A 20860-nucleotide genomic window follows, 5' to 3' on the forward strand; every position below is an offset into this window, starting at 1 on the left:
TTTATTTCTTTGTTTTCATCTTTCATTACTGGATATTTTTCCACAGTTTAACATTAACAATCTTTTAAGCTCACAGTTATACAAATGTGTATAATTGATTGAAAAAATTGTGCATAGTTGGTAATAAGAAAACTAATAGTGTTGATAATAATAATAACATGGTTTCTCCTTTTTTTTCTTTCTCTTCACAACTTGCACAACCCATGCGTGCAGGAATATCCAAATAATGTAAAGTTTGAAAAGGTTAGATCATAATGTATCACCTTTCATTTCCTCCCTAAGCTAACCTTAGTAAGCATAAATTAAGACCCTAACAAAGAACACTTGTGAGATTTCTGGACCTCCTGTGCCTTCACTCACTGCCACACCTGCTTGTACATCACATTTGTTGACTCAAAAAACAGGTGTGGGCTCTGCTTATGTAAAGGAAGTCTAAACAGCAACAGATCCTTAGGTCCTTACTAAGCTGTTTGGATAACTATTCTATGCTATTAGGGAGGAGAGAATAGAGACAGGATAGTACAGAATACATACTTGTGTGATGTCTGAGAGCATCATGGAGACACTGATCTGAAGGCATGATAAATTAAGTATGAGAAGCTTTTACTGGGGATCAAACCTCTGGCAGGACACTCGGAAATTAGTCCTGCGCCTTACAGGGTAGGAAGGGCATCCACTCAGGGTAACAGTTCCAAAATACCAAAAAACTTAAGTCATTTGTTAGGAAGTGCCATCTCAGCTCTGGTAGATTAAGGGAACCAGATGTTAAAGAAAGAAAAAGAAGTTTACCATTGAAGCCAAGAGGGTCACCAAGGCCTGAATGAATTTTGGTTGGTCCTGACTGTCACTGTACTTGTATTTCTGGAAAAGACTGGAATTGAATGAAGGTGTGTGTGTGTGTGTGTGTGTGTGTGTGTGTGTGTGTGTGTGTGTGTGTGTGTGTGTGTGTGTGTGTGTGTGTGTGTGTGTGTTTGAGTAGAGGAAGATTGACAAGCAGGATGGGTGATGTCATTAAGTGTCACTCCCAGTATCATCATCATCACGTTCTCTCTGTTGCCACCAGCACTATCATATTTGTAATGCTCTATCCTTTGTCATTTATTGGGTCAGTGTGAGGAGTGAAGTGAATGGTGCCCGTGGGTCATAATCATTCTCTAGTCACAGTTGTTTTACATACAGCCAGTGTTTGAGTCTTAAGAATGAAGCATGACAGTCTGGCAGCAAAGTGAGGTCCAAAAATGTCAAATGCCATTTGTCCAAGTAAATTATTTTCAGGTTATGTGACTTTAGTGTTAGTGCAAACAAACTGAAAAATTATTAGGATGAAAATTCTTGCCACATGATCTTCTCCCAAATAAGACACTAAGTGGTGTGCCTCACAAGGGTCCACTGAGACTAAACAAGCGTGTGCACAGGTGAATGTGTGACTGTTGTGCTGACTGACAGAGTTTGTCTTTAAAATCATAATCAGATCACCAGTGAGAACAGACTTACATCCACTCTGTCACTGTCCTTGTTCTGTGCAGCCTTGCATGCCTGTGTTCCTTTTAACCACAACTCCCTTGCCAGCTTGAGACTTGCCTTCCTCATGCATAATTCACTTATTCTTAAGGCACATTGGAAACTGTACTAAATGCATTGAGTACTGAGGTGAGGCCTGTGCACAACTTGTCTGTTCATCACACCACTGATGTCACTTCTCACTACTGGTTCCCAATTTTGTAAGATTGTTTGACAGGTTATGTTCAGTTTTTATTATTTTTTTATTATTGGATCCAAGTAATGTATTTGTAGATGGTAGGTTATAAGAGGACAAATGTTTGTATTGAGAATAAAGTGTCATGTTCTGTACTGGTGAACCAGGAGAGGTGAATATGGTGTTTGAAGGAAGCACACAGGATCATTGTTATTGTAAGGCTGTAGTAGTCACTCAGATGGTTTGCCTGTGACCTTTTGTATGTACTGACTATATTACTTGACTGTGCATCCTGTACCACTTCAAGAAAGGAGAAAACCCTCAAGTGATTCCAAAACTGAGGCGTTGTTAATTCTCACACAGTGTCAGGGTTGTCACTGTGCTGCATCAAGAGTCGTGGCCATCACCAAGACATCAGCCTGTTGTGGCATGAAGCTGTTACCTGTAGAGAGGAAGGCAGCATTCTTGTGAAACACTGAGGAATTAATTTACTAGAGCCAAGGTGTGTGACTCCATGGCACCACAGATCCCTCCTCCAGTGGTTGGAAGGGGCTAAGCCAAGTGCTGAGGCCTACTGTGCCCTGAAGGGTAATACTTGGGACTCAAACCCATGTCCTCCCAGCGCTGGAGTGAGTGCACTGGACCAACACCACCAGGCGAAGACACAGCAAGATGTGGGATTGTTTTGTTGTCTCTGTGATTGCATTGTGTATCATCTTGTACACTCATTATGGTATTATATGTCATTGTTGTCTGATATGGTACTATGTAAAATGTGATCTAGGAAATGTTATGCTGTGAGAATGTTGACAGTCAGGAACATATCACTTTATCACCCAGAAAACATTCATTTGGATACAATACTTAGATAATGTTGTATAGGAGTGTATATGAAACATTGTATTGCCTATATTTGTGTATTACCTTAAAGAATCAGTTACAAGAATGGATATTATGTGGAATGAGGTTTGAAATATTGAACAGGATTTACTGATCAAGATTATGAAAAATAGATGAGAGTTTCAGCCTTGCATAGGAAGTGGTGATGCTAGGGCAGGATTCGGTACATGACGATTCTGTGATGATGAGTTTGTAGCAGAGGTTCTTGTGTGGTGTGAGAGGTGTAGAGGACTGCATAAGGATGTGATGTAGAAATTATCAAGAAAGAGGGTTGATGTAGAGACAGAGAAAGAGAGAGAGAGAGGTATTGATGAAGCGACGATATGAGGAAGATTTGTTGACGTAGAAATAGATAAAGGGAGGTGTTAATGTAGGGACTGTACGAGATTGTTGATGTAGGGACTGTATAAGGATGATTTGTTGATGTAGAAATGGTTTAAGAGTGGTAATGTAGCAACAGTATAAGAGAGAGAGAGTTGGTGTAGGGGCAGCATAAGACAGCATTGACGTGGGTGTTCCTCACCAGGGCATGGGCTACGACCTCCACCCAGAGTCACCTGATGTGTAGGCGGCTCAAACACTTCCGCCCACGCCCCGCCCGCCCTCCACCCACACCCAAAGTTAGTTGGTTGTATTTCGCAGCTGTGTCTGGCTGTCTGCTGCCTTTAGAATGTGCTTGACTACCCTCTGACCTTGAGTGTACTGTAGATAGTGGTTAGCTGTGAGGCAACAAACTGTGTACCTCTTTAAAAAGTGTATTTGAGAGTGTAGTTCCCTGCACCCACTGGTAACTCATGCACTGTTAGTTGTAGTGTGAGCTCTGTAATGTTGTGCTGTGTTCAGAGTGTGCTGCTGTGTGTTGCAATGTGTTGTGTGCGTCACATGCAGCACTCAGTACAGAGGGACCCTGTGGGGTGGTAGTGTGTTGTACTACTTGTTTGTTTGTTTGTTTCCCTCCTGTAGTAATAGTCCCCATTGCATGTCTGTATGTCTGTTGCAGTACTTTTTTTTTTGTTTTTCAGTGTCTTGTTTTGTCTTGTTGTTTTGTTTGTAAACTGAAATTATTTTGTTTTGTCTCCCTGCCCTGTGATGACTGCACCCTGAGAGTGGCCCTGTCATGCCACCCAGCATGTGTTGATGTAATGCACTGTTTACCTCAACTTGTCTGCTTAGTGATGTGTTTGTTTGTCTTAACCAAAGTCATGACTGAGAAGTCACTACTAACTTAACCTTAAAGAACATTACTATAGAGTAGAGCAATAGTGCACGTTGTAGGACCGAGTCAGTAAGTGTGTGGTGGCTAGTGGTGGTGCTGCAGCAAGGCCTCAGCACGCAGACAGCTGCTCACACTCTTGTATATGAGCTCTGCCACACCACACCTGCATTCACATTAACTGATATACAGTTTTTTATGTTCCAGCAGCAATAAGACACGTGGGCGGTTAGCGGGTTGTGGAGTCCTGGCCGGCGTGGTGGGGTGGCCTGGCCGGCCTCTAACTTCTCTTCCCGGATAGGCAGCGGCGGATCCCCAAGTGCCAGGCTGCCCCGCCCCGCCCCCACACTACCTCCCGCGGCCCACCACTCCCTCAGACACACAGTGCAGGCCGTGTAAATGCGGCTCACCGCCACAACTGGGCTGCATGTGGCTCTCCTCGGCCTGGCTTTGCCTTGGCACCCCAGCCGCCCAGGCTGCCTGTGGGCCTCCCTGGCAGAAAGTGATCAGAGCTGCCAGCCCAGTGTGGTGGCAGCGGGCCGCCGCCGCCGCCGCCGCCACGCGCCCTGCAGCCGCGTGGACCAGCGGTGCCGCCGAGTCCTAAGTATACGAGAGCCGGGGCGGGTAGCCTCAGCCACCCACAGCCGCTCCACACACCACACTGCCGCTGCCCTGGCCCACCCCTCGCCCACGGGTGACGCTCTCATGACCCATAGTGCTACGTCATTTTGATATCCACCTGCCCACTCGGATGCCGTGCCCCAGCTGCCTGTGGCCACTCTTCTGTGAGCACACTCAGCCACCTTCACCTTCACGGCAGGATTATGATCTCTCTAGAGGGTCCAAGCCATTTTGGCTAATGGAAAGAGCTAGTGATGCGTTATTCTTGTCATATACTTTAAGAGGCAATGTATATATGAACGGATAAGAAATTCATTTGATAGCCAGTTGTGTGCTTGGCAGTATTGAATGTGTACAACAGAAGGTGGTGGCATGGGAGGTGAGGTGGGTCCAGTGGAGGTGGACCCTCCCAGTACCAGGGAGTCCCAGAACCATGTATACGGTTGGTATGTGATAGTCACACTAGTGTTGCTTATATGTGTAGGCTTTTAATAAAGTTTCTGCTGTTTGAACATTCTTAAAAAAAAATACATACATGTTCCTCATCGGCAAGTGAGCCAGATATACTATGCGTCACCTGCGGCGAGGTGGGCTCCAGCATGCCAGCGGCGGCCCTCCCGCCCCGCGCGACCCCCCAGGCCGGCCGGCTGCCAGGTGGTCCGCGGCGACCCGTACAAGCCTCTGTATCCATGTAGCGTAGGAGAGTGTGGCCAGTGAGGCCCGGCTGCCCCCCCGGCCCTGCACACGCTCCACTGGGCGGCCCGAGGCACCTGCGTGTCCACCGGGCCGCGACGCCCAGTGGGCCCATCCAACCCAGTATACGTACCCTGGACGGCAGCAGCACCAAGACTGGTAAAGCGTAATGGTCAGACTGAACTGGCTCTCATATGTCTGTTGTTTCAACGCACATTGATTGGATGTTTCCGTTGTTTTTGTTTGTGTTTCACTGTGTTTTGATGGGTTGTGTATATGTTTGTGTGCTGGTCCCTGACTGGCCTGAGTTACTGTGTTCTTGATCTTGTGGAAGTTAGAGGGAGTGGTTGTGCCCCTGCCCGGGAGACAACCTGCCTGGCGGGGACCGGCCACTCCCAGCTGAGAGGCGGACGGCTGCGCCCGCACCACTGCTGTGGCCGCCGCCGGCCGCCACAGGAGTGGGCGTGGGGGCAGCCGTAGGACAAGAGCGGTGTGACTCCTCCTGGGCCCTCCACAGTAAGGCACAGAGGGTGAGGGGCGCCCCAGCGGCGCCTCTTGGTGATGCAGGGTATTAAGTAGGGGAAGACAAGACCATGTTGATGATCTTGTGATAACACTGGATAATGAACAATTTAAGGACCTGGAACTCTGATGTAGGTCTATTTTTATATGGATAGATAGACTTGGAAAAACTGAAAAGGGAAAAAGCTCTAGATGGTCTTGTGTAACTGTATATTATTAGTAATTGATAGAAAAATTCTAATAATACTCTTTGCAATCTGTTTTAACTTTTTGGTACTGTTAAGTCTTTTTCCATACGGTTTGTACGGTAGTGTAAGGGCAGCGTTGGGTGCGAGTGGCAGCACACAGGCAGCCACCATGCCCAAGGTCTGCTGAGCGCGCATGTTTGTATGGCTAGTGCAGGAGTAGTGCAAGGTAGCTAGACCACAAGTATACAGTGATAAATACTGCAGTATACGAAAACAATGTTCTCCATTGACAAAAAGTATAACTACAAAGAATAAATAAGCAGAGTAGCCTGCCCTCTTTTCATAAACTGTTTTAGAATTATTTTGACTCCTGTAGTCCGCTGAAAGGGCCATCAACTTGTTTCCTTTTTTCCTTCTTGTTTATATTATTTTAAACCTTTTTTATTTTTGAGCTGCTGAGGTGTACCATAGATGTCTCCATGTAACTTAAAAACGAGCTCTCTTCTGTCTCTCCTCGCTGTCGCTGTAGTGAATGATGCAAGAATAAATCTCCTGTCTTGAATACGTATGGATAATAACTATAAATGTACTGCCTAGACGTGCTCTCCAATACCGTCCTGTACCAAAATACGTAATTTTTCTCACAATTCTTGTAGAGATACTGTGTATTTTTGCTGTGTATTCGTTCCAGTTTTGTAATAGTATTAGTAGTACAATCTCGCTACTTTTTCTCCCCCTGAAGGACGGTATAGGAAAGACTGCAAAAATTGGTGCATTCTTACTTACACAGTTTAAGTATATTTTCATGTAACTAGTTATTGTTTTTATTGTTTTAGCCGACATTTTATTTATGCAGGATGGGTTGCTTTTGACGCACCCAACCTGGTTTTTTTTAAGATAACATTTCCTCCCCCCCTCCTTCTATCATTATTATTATTATTATCATTATTATTATTATTATTATTATTATTATTATTATTATTATTATTATTATTATTATTATTATTATTATTATTATTATTATTTTTGAACGAGTCGTGTGTGCTTGTACATTAGAATCTATTTGCAGAGGTGAGAGATAAGTGCTACCTATGTTTCCAAGCGATGCAAAATGGGCCAACAAAACTGAGCGCAAGGTACAGCCCCTCATCCCCGACTCCAATGCAGGTGATCTGTTGCCAACTTGCCCTGTGCTCGTACAGCTACAACCATTTTCTATGAAGTCTGTTTTGTATCAATGTCCTGTTGCCCATTTTGTCTCTTGCCTGGAAACATCCCATTCACTCATTTCACTTATTAGTTCACTTAACCATTCTAACCTTTTTGCTATGTGAGTGTGATGTAAGTGTATATTACTGTCTTTTGTATTGTCATGCATAAGTTGCAATGTAAGTATTTTCGGCTGCCAGAAGAAGCCAATCCTCATGATGATATTAATTATCCATGATGTTCTTTTCGTTAGTTTCTGCAGCGAGTGACTTGCAGACCTCATTGTGTTTTTAAGGTTCAACTGAAAGCTCAAACTAGATTATTTTAGTGTCAGGTACAGGATATTCTTGGTTTGCATTTACTAAAAAATGCTGTAGCCGCTACCCGTGACACTGATCCCCCCAATTCCCAACCCATTCCCGGAACAAAAAGTAGCGTCAGTGAACAGTCGTCGCCATCCCACAGTGTCACGGCTGCCCGCCATGGTCCCCAGTATACCAGCAGGTTGGCACGGCCTGGGGCAGCGCACACAGACAGTGCCTCGCCACTTTTAAACTAAGAAAATAAACTTCAGTATTTTAGACCCACTTTTTACGTTAGTGTTTTGCCAGCGGGTATTTGCGTGTGCGCTGCCCCCCTCCCCTGGGCCTAAGGCAGGGAGGTCGGCCTGCTCAGCCAGAGACGAAGAAGCACTGTTTATATGTAATGTAACATACAAACTTTTACTATTAGGTATGAATGTTATCAAATAAATGATTTCAAAGGCTACAATACCTCACTTCTTAACCGACAGAGAAACACACTCGTCATAATACAGCTCCATACAGCAATGGTGAGTCCCCCTGATGTTCTGTTGGCTGGAATGCTTGACTCACATCAAGGCAGGCCTGTGTGTTTAGAGCCTCTGTTAGGTTGAGACTTCAGGCTTGTCTTCTTTCATGACAGGTTTTCTTCACCTGCCAGAGAACAAGTGTGGCATGTAAGCCAAGGAGCTGTGACCTTGCAACCTGACCAAGTCATCAAGGTGCTCTGAACCAGCATGGTATCAACAGTGATATTGCTGCTGGAGGTGTTAACTTACAACTATTTTGCTTTTCTCCGAATTTTAATGTATCATCACCTCTCATGTCTCATCTCATCTCACTTTTCCTTCCACTGACCAAGTGAGTGATCAGCCACATCAGTTCAGGTCAAAGTGAGACATGCAGCACTGGGCAAGAGAGGTCACTGGCAAAGGTGACTAGACCCTTATCACAATACTCTTATCATTACCATTTCATTTAACATCCATATCTTTCCTTATTAGAGGGCTGACTAACTTTTGAGTCCATCCCACTTTTATTAAGGGGCTCTGGCCAAGAGAAAAAAAAAGTACTCTACTGGAAATGCCTGCCCCTTAAGAAAACTCAAGTCTCAGATCAAGTACAACGCTCCATTATGAACTGTGTTGAAGCCTCCCTTCTGGAAAAGCTCAAGTTTCAGGCAGGAGGGCGAACAGAAGTAGAGAGTTCCAGAGTGTACCAATGGAAGATACGATAGATTGAGAATACTGGTTAAATTTGCATAATGAAGGTAGACAAGTAATGATCGCTACCTTTTGATAGTGATACATGGTTCCCAAGATAATGAATAGTTTTGATAATGAATAATAGGAAATTCTCGTACAAACATTAATTGGTTCACCTTTCTCACGTGAATAAAAGAAGAGAAACAACAAATACTATCTTTAGATAATGCATGTACTAAAAGAAAATGAACACTACCTAGCTTTTGGTAATGAATATTAATAATCTCATAAAAGTATTGATTTGTTTTTTTCCTTTCTCACGCGGATAAGAGAAGAGAGAGAAAAAAGCTACGTTTTAATAATGGTACATTGCTCCAAGCACGTACCTAGTTTTGATAATTGCTCCAAAGCACGTACCTAGTTTTGATAATTAACAATATCTTACGTCTCCCACATAATTATTAGGCTGTCTTCCTCCCATACAAGATAAAGGTAAGGTCACGTGACAAAGTTAGGGATCCACTGCGTGCCCTTTTTCCACTCAGCTCTCCGCCTCTTCTGATTGGTGGATCAACTTTACAGGCGCCACAGTGTGTGAAGGAGACAGCAGGTGGCATGGAGACAGACATTACAGTCTTAAACTTGTTACTGTTTGGTGCTATGTTACCTCTCTCTCTCTCTCTCTCTCTCTCTCTCTCTCTCTCTCTCTCTCTCTCTCTCTCTCTCTCTCTCTCTCTCTCTCTCTGCCATTTTTTCTTTACTTTTTGCGCAGAGAAAACTATATAAAGAAAAAGTAAAGGTGGTTTCTCTCTCTCTCTCTCTCTCTCTCTCTCTCTCTCTCTCTCTCTCTCTCTCTCTCTCTCTCTCTCTCAAGGTCGGGTAACTCAACTCCGACCTTGCTCTCTATTATGGCTTGATTGGTAAGTGTGTGTGTCTTCATCGTGCTGTCAAGGGTTCGAATCTCCTCTTCTCCCTCTCGCAACTTCGCCCGTACATCAATTCACAGGCAATTCAAATTATTAGCTACCACGACGAGAGTGAAATACGGAGGGCAAGTACACGAATAAACGGAGGAAAGGGAAGAAAGGAAGCCAAAGAAACTCCCATACACGCCTCCTTGTGAAAGATAGAGATAAGGAGGGTGGGATGAGAGAGGGGAGAACGAATTCAAGGTTAGTTGTGCATTACGCTTCGCGCTTGTTCGCTATCAGATTAGCTTTCGTCATTTGAATCCATTGAGAGAGAGAGAGAGAGTGGGAAGGGGAGACGAAAGCGTGCGTGGGAGAGGAGAACCGGTGCATGAGTGAGAGTGGGAGAGGATAAGAGAGTGCGTGGAGTGAAGAGAAGAAAAAAATGCGGAAAAAAAAAGAAAGGTTTAGTAAGGAGAAGAATGAAAGGGTGCGTAGGAAGAAGAGACGAAAGTTGAGAAGTAAAGGAGAGGAAGATGCAAGGGTACGAAGAATGGGAAGAGGATTAAATGAGGAAGGTCGGGGAAAAGAAACTGGGGATTGAGTGGACGCGAATAGAACAGCTGATAGGGAAGAAATAAGAAGAGGAAAGATGTAAATATGAGGAGAGGAAGACGTGAAGTGCAAATGGGAGAAATGGAAGAGAAAGAGAGAGAGAGAGAGAGAGAGAGAGAGAGAGAGAGAGAGAGAGAGAGAGAGAGAGAGAGAGAGAGAGAGAGAAGAGGTAAAAACGAGGAAGAAAGAAAAGAGGAATACAATATAGAAGGAGAAGGGGGAAGAAAATTTACGTCGATAACAAGAGGAGGGAATAAGAAAATAAAAAAAAAGGCTGGAGTTCAGGGGGAGGGAGAGTAAAAAAAAAAGCACTTAGAACAAAAGGAAAAAACGTACATTGAAGAAAACACGAGAGCATATTTAACTATCACGCCATGAAGTTTATAACCTTTTCTTTCTTTTTTTTTTTTTTTTACCGAACGATATTCAAAATTACAGGCTATTTACTTTATTGAAACTCCATTGATCCTAATTGATTTTGTTATTATCATATAACTATATATTTTTAGTAACTGTTGGGCTGAAGTTTTGATAAGAAAGAAAAATAGATAATAGAGTTAAGAAAAATAGAAAAATAGATCAGATGGCACACTTAATTTGATATGATATGATATGTAAATATATTGAAATCAGAACGTGTGTGTGTGTGTGTGTGTGTGTGTGTGTGTGTTTATTCATGCGAGAACTTTGTTAATGTGCGTTGCGTATGCATGAATGAATAATTCCTGATCATGAATAAAAACCGGGAACGTAAATATAGGTCGCTTTGTGCTGATTCTATGCAATTTTGGTTCTTTTTTTTTTCGGTCATCCATTTTGTACTGAATCACACACAAAACATGTATAGAATTCTCTTTCTTTTTACTTCAAGAGAGAGAGAGAGAGAGAGAGAGAGAGAGAGAGAGAGAGAGAGAGAGAGAGAGAGAGAGAGAAATCAACTGAATACAAGAAGAAAACACGCAAACAGCAAGAATTTAAACTGTAAATAATTTTCCCTTCACCTGTTCTGACGCACATCTGCCTGGTAATATATACAACAGCAGGTGTTAGAGCCACTCAGAAAAGTCAAGTTCCTGAGTCGATGCTTCGCTCAACAAGTTTCGAAGACTTGGTGATTCGTGAAGCAAGTGAAGCAGAAACAGTGAACTTGGGAGAGTGCAGTCACGTGCCTCGCTTCACCTGTGCTGGATCGATGGGTCTCATTACAGGTGAACGGAGAGGTACAGGTGAGTGCGTGTGCGTGCGTGTGTGTGTAGGAATGTGCGTAGGTGTGTGTGTGTGTGTGTGTGTGTGTGTGTGTGTGTGTGTGTGTGTTTACGCGTTTCGTTTCTAAGAGACTGTGTGTATGTGTGTGTGTGTGTGTGTGTATGTAGGTGCATGCATTTTCATTACCAAGAGGTTTTGTGTATGTATGTATGTATGTATACCTGTATCATGTATGTATGTGTAGGTGTATGTGAACCTGTATAGATGTACGTATATTACTTCTACAGGTGTGTGCGTGTGTGTGTGTGTAGCCTTGCCCAGGGTCGGTCAATAGAGTGAATATTTATGTCTTCCAGTTTAGATACAATTTGTCTTACGCCTTTGTTTATGCCTCGCGTAGTATTACAGAATAGAATGACTAGTATGACTCTATATACAGGTACCATTCTCGCGGCGCCATTATCGCAGCGCGGGAGGTCAAGTGGTGTGTAATTTTCTGCTGTGTAATTTGCTTGTATAGATGGAGGTCAGGACGTGCTGTCATTAGAGTGCTGGGTTTTTGTTGGTGGTGATGGTGGTGGTGTTTTTTTTTTTTTTTTTTTTTTTTCGATTACTTTAACATCATCACTTCTTCTTATGTTTGTTGTTGTTGTTTTTTTTGTTGTTGTTATTGTTGTTGTTGTTGGTGTTGCTTTTCTTTTTCTTTTTCTTTTTCTTCTTCGTCACATTATACTACATACACCTCAAATTAATCTGGTGTTTGGTGCAAATATACGGTTCGATGCGGAGAGAGAGAGAGAGAGAGAGAGAGAGAGAGAGAGAGAGAGAGAGAGAGAGAGAGAGAGAGAGAGAGAGACAGGGAGTGGAGGTAATCATCCATGTTACAAGACAAAAAGATGAACTGATTGATTACCACTCACACACACACACACACACACACACACACACACACACACACACACGCGTGACATGTAATACTGACATTCTAAATCAGTAATGGTGACCCGGGGCCCGCAGTGGATCCCAGGGCGTGTGAATGTTTTCCAAGGGTACCTGGAAATAATGAGCTACATGGAGAGGTACACACGTAACATGGCCAGTGTGTATAACGGTATGCAATAGGTGAAAAATTATGTTGGGAGGGAAATTGAGTGTAATGTAACAAAGGAATTTAAATTAAGGTTAAATAAAATATTACATGTTTTTATTTTATATTGGTATATTAAATGCATCGCGCACCTCACACGTTTGAGATGTAGCATTATGCTTTATTATACATTTAGCACTATATAACAGTTATTTACGACTGAGTAGCTATTTGCTATGTTTAAAATATACCTAACACTTTTATTTATATATTTTGTCTTAAAACTAGAGAAAAATGTGAGATATTAATGTAATTAAGTTTCCAATTAATCGTTTATTGCGCTAGAGTACCTGAATTTCTCAAAAGCTCCGGAAGAGTGCATGGAAAAGCCTGGAAATCATTGTTCTAAGCAACACACACCTTATAAAACATAAACATCTCTTACTCCCGATATTCCTCCATCCCTCATTCATGTTTGTGTGCGCCACGATAAGTGACGGACAAATAGGAGAAAGTGTTGCCTTATCAGACTACTACATCGAGAGACTCCACGAGGAATGTGGCTATCAGGTCAGGAGAGAGAGAGAGAGAGAGAGAGAGAGAGAGAGAGAGAGAGAGAGAGAGCGGGGGGAGCAAAGACAGCTAGGAAGAAAAAAGATAAAACAAAGAAAACGCCAAGCATAACAGGAGGCAAGAACGAAAACAAAGAGAGAAATTACGCAATAAATCAACTAAACTCATAGGGAACAGTAACAAAGAAAACGCAAACCATAAAGCAACACAAAGACAGAAACAGAAAGAAAACGGAGAACTTGTCCATGAAATAAAGAAAACGAGAGAGTATTAAGTTTATGAATACTTGACTAGCAACAGGGACATATTTTACCTCTCTCTCTCTCTCTCTCTCTCTCTCTCTCTCTCTCTCTCTCTCTCTCTCTCTCTCTCTCTCTCTCTCCTTGCATCCTTGTCTGTTTCCCGTTGCTTAATCGTGTAAGTGAATGTGTTTTTTTTTTTTTTTTCAGTGAGAATTTGAAGCTTATTCCAGTCATAATTTTAAATTGTTTACGAGTTGGTAAGCACGTTCTTTCTTATTACCCTTCTTGTTCTTCTTGTTTCTCTCCTGCTTGGATCTTATTACTCCTCCTTCTATTCCTTCTACTCGTTAACCTTCGTGTTTGAATTCTTCTTCTTTTTCTTCACTCGTCTGTCTTCTTATTTGGTCTACTTCCTCTTTTCCACTCGTCTGCCTTCTGTTTGTTCCTTCCTTGTTCCTTTCACTCGCTTACCTTCTTATTTATACCTTCCTTCCTCTTCCTTCCACTCGTCTACCTTCCTGTTTGGTCCTTCCTTCCTTCCTTCCACTCGTCTATCTTTCTGCTAGCTTACACCTTTCTTCCTCTTCCTTTCACTCGTCTACCTTCCTGTTTCATCCTTCCTTCCTTCCTCTTCCTTCCACTCATCTGCCTTTCTGGATGTACCGGACCTTAGATCATTTTGCCTTGGCCTTACAAAACCAGTCTTGTGCGTGCTTGCTATTAATAGTTATTTAGTTTTTACTTCAGGAATCGTGGTGGACGGGGAAGTCAGTATTAACAAATAAGTAGGAAAAGACGAGATGACGCTGCCTCTTCCTGATTCAAATTAATCGTTTTCTTATTTCTTTCTTTTCTTCTTCGTCCGGTTCAAACAAAGAATTCCTTCCTAATTTTCCTATTTCGTTTTTTTTTCTCTCTCTCTTTTTTTTATTGCTTTGCTTCGTTCGTGTAGGTGTTGGTTGTTACACTCACGGCTTTCGTTTTTTTTTTCCACGCGTGTTTGTTTACGGAAAGTGATAAGGGAGTGTATCGCTGATAACCCGGCCCAGTGGTTGTTTAAGTTCTGCGTAGATCAGCCTCAAGGTCTCCACACACTTGCCATCTTTCTTTGACAGTACTGTGGGTGGTGGTCGCTATTTTTGGTTACACAAGCACACTGTAATAATAATAATGATACGTATAATAAGATGCTTGTATGTTGTATAATCTTCCTAAGTTTCCCAGAAATCTTTAGTGTTTTTTTTTCTTCACAGTATTATCGCTCTTTATTTTCATTATTGTTGATCACACAGGTATGTACTACTTATAATAATAATGATAAGGATAATGTTGCTTAAAAGTTGTAGAATCTTAAGTTTCTCCTCAAAAATTCAGTAGCTAATTAGTACTGGTCACATAAGCAAATAATAATGATGATAAGGGTAATTTATATAATCTTAAATTTCTCCCCAAAAAATCAATAGCTGACTACTACCGGTCAGATAAGAACATAGTTTGAAAATTATGATGATAGCAGTAATAGTAATAACAAATAATCTCAAGTTACATAAGTCCTGGTAACAAAAGCGCTCTTGACCTGAATCACGTTCTCTCTGCATGGCGCAAAGCAAACTGAGAACACACTACGCCTGGGACTCTCAGCCTTTCCTCCATCATTAACTCCCTCGGCTTGATGTATTTCTCCATAACCTCCTTACTTCAACACACTCTCCCTTCCTCCCCCACCTCCCTCTTTCCCTCACACACACACACACACACATACACACACACACACGAGCGCACGCACACACTTAGAATTCTCTCTCTCTTTATTTATAAAATAAAATAAAATTTAATTATTATTCAGTTATCAGGTACATCAATTATTTGCGCCCTGTCATTATTTTTTTTTTTTTTTTACCCATAATGGGTAAATTTACCCTTGGTTGAGTCGCTGCACTACGTGTCTGCCTCGCCGCGCACTGAATACTTGCTAAGCTCACCCGTTTACACAAATACAGTCACCAGTCACCACGACCTTCAGACTTCTCCCCTTCATTACCCAAGTCTGAGCATGAAGCAGTGACGTATAACTAATGAACGCAAGTCGAGGACGTACATTCAAGCAACGTTGTATAATAACTTTCCATATCTCATGACTCATTTAAATCAGTGTTCTATCTCTGACCTCAGCTTATGTCGTGAAACTGATTAAATCTACAAATATCCTCTAAACACATCATGTATTAAGGAGAGAAAGAGAGTGAGTGGTGGAGACGAATTCCTCGCTTTCTTGACGTGTTAACAGCACATTAGCTTCCCGCCTAGTGTTTCTATTTTATGGAGCGAGTGGGCGTAGTTAGCCTGCCTCCTGCCAGCGCATAAGCATGAGAGACAAAGAGCAACTAGATCTTGTCAGAGAGAGAGAGAGAGAGAGAGAGAGAGAGAGAGAGAGAGTCACACACTACGCCACCGCAGCCTCGCGACGTCACAAGGCCGCTGCGTGGCGCGCTACGTCGAGGCGAGGCACGCACCAAGTCAGGATGATTCAGTATCATAAGCAATCGCTGCTGACGTAATTTCGTAGTAACGTATTAACCTTTATGAAATGGCAATGATGAAAAGCGTATTTGAACTTAAGATGGAAACTGTGTTAATATTTAAACGAAACTTTTTGGGACATATCTGTTAGACTTTCAATTATCCGGGAGACTTTTATGTAAATTCGCTGATAATGTCCTTCTAATCCTATCCTTTATCCCTTACCCCTTCAATCCTTTCACTCTTCCCTCTCTTCCTTCTCTTGTTTCTTGCCTCATTCCTTCCCTTCTTCATACCATCCTTCCTTCCTCCACTCCTTTCTTCCCTCCTTCCTTCGCTTCTCCACACCCTCCTTCCTTTCTCCACTTTCTTCCCTTCTCCACACCCTCCTTAATTCCCTCCTACGCTCCTTTCTTTCATTAACATCGCCAGCGACAAGATCAAATGGCGCCGTAGTGAGGGAGGGGAGCGCGCTGAAGAGGAGCGCAAGGCTTCATGGGGTGATGCAGACTTCTGTGCTGCACTAGATAGTGGTGGCCTCGTGGGGTCAACAAACTGGGCAACTTCCTGATATTTCGTGCCTTCTGTACCCCTGCCAGCCTTAGCTACGCTGCTGCAAAACGAAACAGACCTTTTTTATCCTTTGTCTTTTTTCCCAGCCTTCGCAACCCAACAAAAAACGATAAAAGAGACCGAAGTAGACCAGTGAAAGTTAGAATAGATCAGTAAAGACCATGAAATAACATAGAATAAAGGCGATCTTCATCCCCAGCTGCTTAAGAAGAGTGAGTTATTCTTATCACTCTCTAAACCATACTGACGTGACATGATTTATGGAGTAAGGGTAGTGCATGTGCATGACGTTCACAGAGAGAGAGAGAGAGAGAGAGAGAGAGAGAGAGAGAGAGAGAGAGAGAGAGAGAGAGATTTATGAGGTAGGCTGTCTGTCATGTGTGGTGAGAGTGAGAGGGTGTTTGTGTGAGTAGCAACGTATCTGTTTATCTGGTATTTTTAGAACCTGTTTGTCTGGCGTTGCTACGGAGTACATTTGAGAATTTTCATGCAAATAACTAAAAGCAAAACCGCGTTACAGTCTTGACAACCCGAGTAAATATTAACGATAAAAAAAAAAATAAGAGAGAGAGAGAGAGAGAGAGAGAGAGAGAGAGAGAGAGAGAGAGAGAGAGAGAGAGAGAGAGAGAGAGAGATAACTTTGATTTTTGCTTTTGCTCCGGCGAATTGGAGAAAGAGTGTAAAATAAAAGCAAGACTGTCGAGGCAGCATGTACTGATGTTACGGGACAGTTTGCTGGCATTTGATGTTTAGCGGGAACACAGCTGCTAACCCACATAAGCGCATTCTCTCTCTCTCTCTCTCTCTCTCTCTCTCTCTCTCTCTCTCTCTCTCTCTCAAAGCAGGCCTTGTTCACATCTAACCCTTAGCCATAGAAGGATTTACGCATGTTATGAGAGATGGCGTTATGTAAACAGGAACTGCCTCTTTGTGTGTCTGTGTGTCTAGGCCGACTGCCCTTTGCACACCATGTTCTTATGCTCTCTCTCTCTCTCTCTCTCTCTCTCTCTCTCTCTCTCTCTCTCTCTCTCTCTCTCTCTCTCTCTCTCTCTCTCATACCAGTTTTCTCTGCCTAGGTGACATTTACTTCCCTCTTCTCTGGGAATTCTGACAAAAGCTTTCTATTATAAGAAAGCAAAGGAAAGAGAGGAAGTGAGATGGAGCGCGTACCCCTTTCCCTCCCCCTACACTCCCCTAACGCCCCTTCCTCTCCTCCACCACCACCACCACCTCAAGTGACAACACCGCCGCGTCATTTCAGGAAATTAAAGTATTCCGATATCACTTCACGTCTTGAGAAGTGACAACGTGGGGTTTCCTTTCCCGATGTGTCCTGTGCGTTGGTATTCCCCCTAAAGGAGTAAGACTGGAGTGAGGGAAGGGGAAGTCCATATTTACGTACCTTGGGAATGTTCTCTTAAAATCTACATCTATAACAAGCCTACGTTGTGGTATATAAGTCTCTGTTACTGGCCCCATAGAATCGAAGCGCATATGTGATAGGATTATAGTCAGGATGTAAATAGACTTCTGATCTCTAAAATTTCTGATTGGGATTGTTCAATGGCTCAAAAACTCAATTCCTCCATCCATCCAGACAACTATCCCCTCTTCTTCAATGACACTCAACTGTCCCCCTCTTCTACACTGAACATCCTCGGTCTGTCCTTTGCTTATAATCTAAACTGGAAACTTCACATCTCATCTCTAGCTAAAACATCTTCTGTGAAGTTCAGTGTTCTGAGACGTCTTCGCCAGTTTTTCTCACCCTTCCAGCTGCAAACTCTGCACAAGGGGCCTTATCCCTCCATGTATGCTTCACATGTGTCGTTGGGGGGCGGGGGGTCCACTCTTACCACTCTTTCAGACAGGGTGTAATCAAAAGCTTTTCGTCTCATCAACTTCTCTAACTTCACCCTCTTTCTTTCTATCTATCTATCCATCTATTTATCTATCTATCTAATCCATCCATTTATCTAATATCCAACATACTGTTACTTTTACCACACACACATACACATCACAGGATCACATCACAAGTGTTCTGTAACTCCGGAAGCGCGGCAGTGGTCATGAAGTGGCTGTCTTCTGTACTGTTATAGCCACACAAAGGTTGGACAAAGGGTGGATAATGATGATAATTGTGCCTCACACCTGTACTTAGAAGGCACAATAGTTGGCCTTGGATGGTGTGTGTATGTGTGGTGTTTTGTTTTCGTTATCAGCATCGTTATCAAGTCAGTAGGAGTCTCTCTCTCTCTCTCTCTCTCTCTCTCTCTCTCTCTCTCTCTCTCTCTCTCTCTCTCTCTCTCTCTCTCTCTCTTCCTTCTTTTTTTTTTCTTCTTCTTCTTAGCTTATTTCACATCACAGCTTTTAAGTTGAGGTTCGTAATAATCAGACTAATTTAGGTTAGCAGCTGATAACATTAATTACATTACAGGCTATTCCATTTCACGTAAGTTTGAAGCAGAACAACTGTAGATAAGTAGAAAAAACAGTGAGGATTCTTCGTATTAATAAAAGTAAAGTTGTAATGGCTTGTAAAGAACATAAAAGTAAATGACACTAACAAGAGTTGTGTTAACAAGAGAGAGTTAGCATTTCTTGTGTTAATTAGAAACGAGATCGTATTTAAATTCCACCCTGCACTGCTCATCACGGCTTGTTAGATGAATTAAATGAACATAAAAAAGTCAGAGAGACGAGAAGAATTAAATGAATATAAAAGTCAGAGAGAGACGAGAAGAAAATGCTTGGTTAGTTAGGTAAATATAGATCAGAGACGCAAAAACAAAATGAGTAGGTGAACACAGGAACAGAGAGACGGGAGAGAAAAAGTTGGGTTGGGTGAATAGAAAACAGACAGAGACGATAGAAAGGTTGGTCCTCTATGTGTTAATTAGAAATGGGATCAAGTATCTGCCATGGGCCAAGTATCGATTTATTTGGTAGCATCGGGGCCGCGGGAGGGAAAAGGAGTATCAGGACGAAAAGAACACACATTTCATTTATAGACTCGTGATTCCTCTTATATTATCATGCGTAAGTGAAATATCATGCACCCGGATTACCTTTTGTTATATAAGCTGAGAGAGAGAGAGACGAGAGAGAGAGAGAGAGGATGAGAGAGTGAGAGATGAGAGAGAGAGAGAGAGAGAGAGAGAGATCCGTTACGAAACCTGTCTTTCCGTTTTGTTGGTTATATAAGTCTTTCTGTGCAAATTTACTTGTTTGAAGGTCATATTTGTGATCTTTAGTGGGTTTCTAAAGTGATACGGTGCCTCTAATATGAGGAACAAACAGAGAATAGGGCCAAATAGTAGTAGTAGCAGTTGAAATACTAATAGTTTAGCCCAGTATATGTTTATTTCGTCTAAGGGAGAGAAATTCATAATCTTTTTCTTCGTCATCTTCCTATTTGTGTTGTTTGTTCTTATTGCATGATCGTTCTCGTGTTCTGTTGTTATTTAGGACACCAGAGTATGCACCGGTTGGCATCGTCCTATTTTACACGTCATGCTTCTCTGTGTGGTGAGATTGGTAACACTGATAGGGACCTGAGTGACCAGATGTATAAAAAAAATATTAATGCTGTGTATATTTCGCATGTTTTAGGACTAAAAGCATACACATAATTATGGGGAATTAATTTAACGTATATTGTTGGCAGAGTATTGTTTATTTGATTGTGTTATTTGTGAAATTCATGTTTTCTTGAGAATATGGCAAGAGTAGCAACTATATAATGTTCCCTATGTACTTAACTAATGTCCTATTGTTAAAGTGACTGTGTGTGTGATGGGTTAGTAATATCACCTGGTACATTTCAGTATTGTTATCTGGATCAGTGATAATGAAGAGATAAACTAAATAAATAGATGATGTTGATTAAAGTGGCAACTATAGGAATACATTTTATACATATACATAAATATATATATAGCCTTTTATTGTAATGAATGATATGACCCATCACCAACGTCACTTTTGTATTTATATATTGATGATTATGTTTCTAGATAAGGAAATATGATAAGTCTAGGGAATGTAGTGTCTGGCAGTAGTAGTGGTGGTGATGCAAGGACGAATTCAGTGTTGCCATCTCACCCGAAATATCGGTAGATCTACGGAATTTGACATGAATATCCAGATTAATCTTGTGCTGTTCATTTTCTTCAGTTTCACAACTATACACTAGCTAAACACTAGCGGGTAGAGTAATGAACTTTAAAATTGGCGTGAGGAAAGCATGGGTTCGAAACCTACTTAGAACTTACAAAAAGCTTCAGAGCATCCACTCCATAACTATACATATGTGACTACAAAACACACAATATGGTGATGGAGTTGCCCTCCCCATCCCTTGTTCCACCCTGATAACTACAATGACCACCAAACTGACTCACTCACTTTTTCTTTTTAATATCCCCATTATTCCTTAGTCTATTAACTCCTTCACTTCATTGATAAACATTAATACCCACGATCACGTGCAACTTTTAAGATACTCTTTATCACTGTATTATATATTATTAGTCTCTTAAATAGTCCCTTGCAGCGTAGACAGCTAGAATTCTCTCTCTCTCT

General features: G+C 42.1%; 1 protein-coding gene across 15 annotated transcripts in view; it reads left to right on the top strand.

Moving 5' to 3' along the window:
* The window catches only part of LOC135093583 (homeobox protein extradenticle-like), a 42687-nt gene extending 34874 nt beyond the window's left edge, over window positions 1-7813 (top strand). For 6 of the 15 annotated variants that reach the window (XM_063992964.1, XM_063992965.1, XM_063992968.1 and 3 more), the window contains exons 6-7: window positions 3123-3216; window positions 4017-7813. In XM_063992964.1, the coding sequence (XP_063849034.1) occupies window positions 3123-3164 (42 nt within the window). In that variant the 3' untranslated portion in view covers window positions 3165-3216; window positions 4017-7813. Of the gene's footprint in view, window positions 1-3122; window positions 3217-4001 lie in introns of all 15 variants that reach the window. The other 9 variants (XM_063992963.1, XM_063992967.1, XM_063992971.1 and 6 more) reach the window with 5 other exon arrangements.
* Window positions 7814-20860: the final 13047 nt, after the last annotated feature.

Source organism: Scylla paramamosain, chromosome 43, assembly GCF_035594125.1.
Source record: "Scylla paramamosain isolate STU-SP2022 chromosome 43, ASM3559412v1, whole genome shotgun sequence".
Taxonomy (NCBI): Eukaryota; Metazoa; Arthropoda; class Malacostraca; order Decapoda; family Portunidae; genus Scylla; species Scylla paramamosain.